The following is a 7,241-nucleotide window of genomic DNA, read 5'->3' as shown; positions in this document are numbered from 1 at the left end:
GTGAGAGGGGACAAAAACTCCTCACTGGAGTCACACTTACTCTGTGCGAGCTTAGTGAGAGGGGAAACAAACTCCTCACTGGAGTCGGAGCTGGTACTGCTGACATCCAATACCACATCCTTCTCTGGGTCTGATTTGATGAAGTTTCTGCACTGGAATGTTAGATGACCAGCTAGAAAAGATATGAAGATAATTGAAGATAAAGTAAGAAATATTGAAGCAATGCATCACAAACTATTAGCCAATCTGGTCTGAGGATATATGATCAGAACTTGATTGACGTTAATGGTTGATAAAATCCTTTCAGATAGTATATATAGGTGCCAACCTTTTACTGAATTCTTTCTGGTACCAAAGTTCATGAAGTTTGATGAGATTAGAAATAGTGAATTTGTGGAACAAAAATGAAACTGTTGACAAACAGATGACCAGACAGCTGATGTCCATCACAACCATAGCTGTGGATATGTCTGAACTCTCTGCCTTATACCTTCACAATTAATCAAAATGCAACTTTGTACCAACAGTAACCACAGCATGTCCATTCATAGTCTCTTTGGAAAAGTTGCACACTGCGTTTGGTGCATACTTCAATTAACGTTTCCTTGTATACCAGAGCATGTCCACATGCTTACTTTCCATACACAGATGAGAAGGTTATTTAAATTTAACTCTGTCAATGTTCCAGGCAATGATAATTTCAAACCAATTTCGGCAATAGGGGTTATTTCATCAATATGATTCCATTTTTGTGAGTCGAAAATATAGCAAAATCACACAGAACAAAAAAATGTTTTTTCGCAAAGTGTGTGTAAAAAGCCATGAGTTCTGTATTTTTTGTTTGACTTTATGGGGAACATCATGTTTAATCATGTGAATTTAAAATCGTTGACAAACCCTATATATGTATACCCTGTTGTGAAAGACTGTTCCTTTTAAGCTACATATACTGTAGCTATAGTGTATCAGTATTAAATCAGCATTTATATCAGATATACACAAAAAAAAATCATATAATTTCGTATCAAAGGTAGTGCCCAATTTTTTCAAAGAGCTTCTGTGGAGGACGTTCTGACTTTCTGACCTCCCGATAAAACTAAAAGAACAAAAATGCTGATCACAGTTAGTTATTTCAGACTATTAGGTTTGACCTGCATAATATTGTATTTTATGAATTATTCAAAGTTGCTAGATTAATTACCATATCCACACTTTCTGCATGCAGCTCTGTTGCCATCATTGGTTTTACTGGTGAGCTTTGAAACCAGGCCTGTCAAACAAAATAACTGTAATTAATATAAGTAATCAAACTCCAACTTATATTACTCCCCATGCCATTACAACCAACATTAAGCCGGATATACCTGTCATAAACTTGTTCATGTAGATGTAGGTGTACAGGCTTAGTCTTGTTAAAGCATATTGCTTTTCCTAAAACAGTGGACATTTTATAACACGAAATAATTTGTTTTTATGTACCGAAATGTAGGGAAAGAACTGAACTTTACTGTACATGTACATGTCTACCGACATTGAAACAGGAGCAAAAATGTGTTTGAATCAATATTTTTATGGAAAGACCGCGTAGAAAATACTTGATTCGTATCATTATCCAATCAGTTCCATACATACCATGAATATCCTGCATCCTGTACAGTAGCTGTACCACTATTCTGAAGCACGTTTGTGATTAGGACTATCGTGTCCCCAAAACGTTTCAGGCAAACGTAGCGATAACATTTCACATATGTGTGGATTTACCGCGTAACAATGAGTCAGGTTGTCACTTACTTTTAACTTTAGTACTTTATAGACATTATCTTTTTAATTTGGTGTAAAATAGTTTTATCTAAAATGTTTTTATTAGCATCATATTTTCCTGTGTTTATCGGCTATATAAATGAAACTGAAAATAAGAAAGATGGCAGCTTCCATGGTTTGATTTCAGAACGTGTACATTTTGGATCGTGTAAAGAAAAATAATGAGTAATATTTATATTCAAGAACCACCAACAGATGGAAAGGTAGGTCCATTTTAATAATAAATAGTCTTATATGAAAATAAATAAAGAGGACGTTACACAGCAAATGAATTACACTGATATTGTTGATCAGAAAGCTGCTTACTTAAATTTTTAAGTGTCCAACGGGTACCTCCAACTTACTTGCTGGTTGTGACATGCTACTGCATATGTTTGTGTGCTCTGTTTTGCTATAGAACAGTGGTATCATTAAGTAATAGCGTTTTTGAATATCAGATAAATGGCATATCACAGTGTAGCCATTGTATTAATATTTAACAGGTTGGGCACAACGGCACATATGGGTAATAGTCCTGCATTCGGCTAACAGTTATTCATTTCAGTAATTATTTTATTTTATTACCCATATGCCCAACCTGTTTAATTGTTTCCAACCCAGATCATGTATTGTACTCTGAACCGAGTCACCGAGCAGCTATATAATAAGTAAGTTTAAGTATCTTGCTCAAGGCTACAATATAGCCTTGCTCAAAATAATATATATTATATCAATCCCATGCCTTGTAATTAATTGAGCAAGCTTGGTGTGAATCACACTGGAGTGATTTTAGCATTGATTGACACAGCACATGGGTCCACATCCATACACTGGTTTGTAATATAACCTTTTTCTGTTGATTTCCCATATGTAACTTGAAGTTAAATTCTGCCAGAAAATTTCCATTAAATCATAAAATTTTCGTAGCCAGGGCATCAAAAACTGGATTGACCACCATGATGGAAACTTTGTCTCCCTTCCAATATAGGTCAGACGTCTATATATGGGTGGCATATATATATATGACCCAATATGGCAATTGTAGTAAACATGGCGGCACCTGAGTATAGTAGTACTATATTTGGCCATGTAGGCCTTATATATACATGAAGAAACGATCTTCAGAAGCTATGTTTTTGCAGCTATCAGAAAGTAAGATATTGGGATGACCCATCTTGAAGAGGCCTCAGTTCCCATTAAACTAAAGGACCAAACTTCCGGAGGTAGACTATACTGGCCTCGAACCACAGACTCAAAAATCACCTGCCCATCATCAGTAGCACAACACACTTTCCACTGCACTACAGACTTCCCAGTTGCATTACATTGTAAGGCTGTTGTCACATGGATCTGGCCTATGAAATACTTGTACAGCATTAGTAAGGCAATCGACCATCATGTTGACTGGTTAATCGAAGCAGAAGATTTCCTGCTGTATTTTGAAAAATTAATGTATACCAGGAAAACTTTGCCTGGTTAAACTATCGCCCTTGACCAGTAAAATCCATATTTGCTGTGTTTTGATTTTGCCCCTTACATTTGCTTACTGTATATATTTTGTAGTGTACTAATGTTTACGGTAGGATAAATATGACCTCCTTATGGGGGCGAAAATGAAACTTCAGCGAACATTTCCCAGGATATAGTATAATTACAAGTGTTTTAAGTTAATTAAGCAATATCATCTCACAAAAACTATTGGCATGTTGTAACTGTACTGTACTATATCCTACACTCTTGATATTGGTGGGATGGTTTTGTTTTCCTTATGAACCAAACCGAATCATCTCACCATACATGTATATCCATCAATATTACACACATATATAAAAGGCACATCCTTAGCGGTAAAAGGGATGCTTTACCTAATCATTAAGGGTTTGAATTATATGCAATTAATTGGCACATCCGTTTTATATCGGACTGGAATGTCATGCCAAACATATTTGATAATAGTAACATGTGAATAGCTGCTTCATATACATATGATATATAGCAGTTCATGTGGTAAGTATAATTGCAAACAAATATTTGAGAAAAATGTTTTCCATTTGAACTTTGCAGTTGAGGTCTTGTTGAATTGTATATATACCTGGTCATGATCATCAAGTGATTCTGCTTTAGCACATCTGTAAATGTCGTTCTTAGGTAGTCCTTATGTACATCACATTAAATAAAAACCTTCAATTGCAAAAGCGTATTCATGAACATGTGCCTGTATATGTAATGTCTATATATGATTTCTAAAGTCTGTTGCCAAATATTGATGTAGCTGATATAATTGTAGGTGTTGTTGGTTACCGGGGTCGGTGAAATTGACATCGAGCTGTGGTCCCGGGAAGCTCCGAAGGCCTGTCGTAATTTTGTACAGCTATGTTTGGAAGGATACTACAACGGTACCATCTTCCATCGTGTGGTGAAGGACTTCATAATACAAGGGGGAGACCCAACGGGGACCGGAGAAGGGGGTGAATCTATCTATGGAGCACCCTTTAAGGTAATCAGATAAATACAGACAGTGGAGAAAGAAAACTTGACAAATATGAAGAAGTACTGATTCTTTTAACTGAGAAAATATCAACACCAATACTAGCCCAATTTTACTCTGACACCAGACTTTAGACCTTTTGACAGATACAAAATGTAGATTTCCTGTGTGGGAAATGTCTTAAGTCTGGTGTCAGGACCAGAGGAAACTTGGGCTACTCCAATACATAAAACATCCCACAGCATCTTACCAGAATTTGCATTAAAACATAAACTTTCAACCTTATTGTTCAAATAGGATGAAATGGTGGAATTTAATTAATTTAAAAATTGCAGAATATGTTTATATATCTGCTGTATAATTACAGGATGAGTTCCACAGCCGACTTCGCTTTGTGCGGCGTGGACTGGTAGCCATGGCAAACGCAGGCCCCAACGACAACGGCAGCCAATTTTTCTTCACCATGGCGTCCACTCCTGAACTGCAGAACAAGCATACCATATTTGGAAAGGTCAGAAAAGTGGAATCACACGGCAACATAATGGTTAAATTCACCAACTTTAATTTGGTCACAAAGTAGCTCTTTATAAAATAGATAAATGCTGTCTACCAGCCTTGGGATTGGTCATTAATTTATGCCTGGAACCAATGAAATAGCTTTATACATGCCATTGATTCTATCAAAAAAAACATACTGGTGCAGGGTCAAGATATGCAAAATATTTCATCAATGGGATCATACTTAATTTAACAGTTTTTGACAATGGATTTATTTGAAAAAAAACCCAATAAGTGTCTTGTTAAAATTATGTAAAAAATAGAACAGTTTGAATGGTTATAATTTATATGCCATGAAGTTCTCTGAAATAAGGCATAATGATATTTGTGGAAGGCAGAGTGATGGCCATTGGGTATTGATGTTGTTTTGAGGCATTTTGCTTCAAATGATGAATAGTAATGTAGAACAGTTCATTGTGACAATTTATTGTGACTGCATTAATTTCCAGGTCGGTGGAGATACCATTTATAATGTGATACGACTTCAGGATGTTGATATTGACAGCAACGATCGCCCCACATACCCACTCAAGATCAAACACACCAAGGTACCATGCATTGACATTTGCATTTACATCAGTAACACCCATTGCACAACAAAACTGTCATTTTAATTTGAAATATTGTTATCTATAGCCATTCTCTCTCACTCTTTCATAGTTGTAAGTTCTGGTACATTTACTTGCCTTATTACCTCCCTTCAGGTGCTCTCTAATCCATTTGATGACATTGTGCCCAGACTGAAGACGATTGAATCTGAGGAAAGTGATTCAAAGTCGAAAAACAAGTCGAAGGGAACAAAGTGAGTAGAAACATACAATCCTAAAGGTGCCTTGTTTTTGGGCTAATCTCAGGAATGAGAGCGTAACTGTGGTTTGTACTTTTTATCGTCGCCACGAAGTAGCAGAAGTGAGACTAAGGTGGTGCTTTTCTGGTGGCGGCGTCAACATTAAGTTTTTGCGTTTAGGACTTTATCAGCATCTCCATCAAGATTAAGTTTTTGCATTTTAGTTAGTTTCTCTGATACAAGTATGTGCATTGATGGTCAAAGTGCGGCACAGGCGAGACATATTAATCCGAACGGCTTGTTCCATTTCGAGTTGAGATGATTATTTTAGATTGTAACCAAGAGTTTTTGCCAAGTATCAAAAATCTGCCACAAATCAACAAGATTAGAAAAGTGTTTAATAATAACATACTGTCATAAATGTGATACGCTATTCCTAAAATAACACAAAAAGCTGAAGACGGACTTTACCTTACTTGCACATAATAAAAAACAATTAAGAAAACTAACTCCACTAGTAATTGCTAGAATAAGAAATTGTTTTTGTTGAGATTAAAAATTATTGAAGAAACCTACCAGGTATTTATGTCGGTCATAACCTAGAATAGGGAAAATATTTTGGTTAAGATATTCACAGGATTGATTCCATTGGTGTCTGTCTATCTAGGAACTACAGTCTTTTATCATTTGGTGAGGAAGCTGAGGAGGATGAGGAAGAAGTCTCTATGGCAGTCAAGGTAACACCTTACTACCGGGTTTAACTTTTTTATATATGCCCGTTGAAAGACGAGATGCATTATGTTATCATGTGGGCATGTGGGTGGGTGTGCAGGCACGCACAGTGTCTGCTTGTTATCTCCAGTAAATTTCAGCGGATTAACTTCAAACTTCATATGAAGGTTAATTACCATGAGAGCCCAGAAGAGTTTGATAACCACTGTATCCGATATTAATTTACGGAGTTATGCCCCCTAGAATCAGTGTAGTGAGTACAATAACAATTATCTGACCGTAATTAATAGACTTATTCCCCTTGGTTTCATTAATGCAATACTTCATGCATTCCGTGATGTTTTGTTGTACTCATTGATGTACCAGGTATTTTGAATTTTTTCTCCTTTAACATCAATTACTCACAAATATTTCATTTATATTAAGGCTCATTCAATGTGTGACGGGCGTTTTATGTACCGTTTCCCAGTATTCTTGTTTGTTTATATGACACAGGATATGAAAGGCAAAAGTAAGAGTAGCCATGACCTTACAGATGACCCTAAGTTGAGTTCACAGCCTGCTGTATCGTCAGAGGATAAAAAGAGGAAGATGGACAGTGATGATGACAGTGAGGAGGAGGTTAGTACATGTTCACTAAAATATAATACAAGTCCTTGCTCATAGATAAGTCATCTTTGTCCCGTCTCTGGAAAATCAAACCTATTGGAAGCTGAGATTACTAGGTCACGTGGGATTTGTTAGTACTTATTTCTGGGGTTTGTCATCACTTTACATAGCTCGTCAATGAAGACTGTGATATCATTGATGAAGACTGTTGTGATATCATTGTCACATTGATGAAGACTGTTGGTGATATCATTGATGAAGACTGTT

At 36.3% G+C, this 7,241-nt stretch overlaps 1 protein-coding gene and 1 long non-coding RNA gene across 2 annotated transcripts; one reads left to right on the top strand and one right to left on the bottom strand.

Moving 5' to 3' along the window:
• Positions 1–35: 35 nt before the first annotated feature.
• LOC110444907 lies at positions 36–1,722 on the bottom strand. Its single transcript, XR_002462296.1, has 3 exons — positions 1,633–1,722; positions 1,202–1,270; positions 36–172 (listed from the first exon to the last, which is right to left on the bottom strand). It is a non-coding gene; the product is annotated as an uncharacterized LOC110444907 (long non-coding RNA).
• A 97-nt stretch (positions 1,723–1,819) lies between these two features.
• Positions 1,820–6,986, top strand: LOC110444906 (peptidyl-prolyl cis-trans isomerase CWC27 homolog; the record flags this gene model as incomplete). The annotated part of the gene is made up of 7 exons (XM_021489256.1): positions 1,820–2,024; positions 4,088–4,297; positions 4,656–4,799; positions 5,296–5,394; positions 5,551–5,648; positions 6,301–6,370; positions 6,861–6,986. Coding segments are annotated over exons 1-7 (789 nt in total), but the record flags the coding sequence as incomplete, so codon positions are not given.
• Positions 6,987–7,241: the final 255 nt, after the last annotated feature.

The sequence above is a fragment of the Mizuhopecten yessoensis genome, unplaced genomic scaffold (genome assembly GCF_002113885.1).
Source record: "Mizuhopecten yessoensis strain PY_sf001 unplaced genomic scaffold, ASM211388v2 hete_36187198, whole genome shotgun sequence".
NCBI classification, from domain to species: domain Eukaryota; kingdom Metazoa; phylum Mollusca; class Bivalvia; order Pectinida; family Pectinidae; genus Mizuhopecten; species Mizuhopecten yessoensis.
This window is presented reverse-complemented; position numbering and strand designations above follow the sequence as displayed.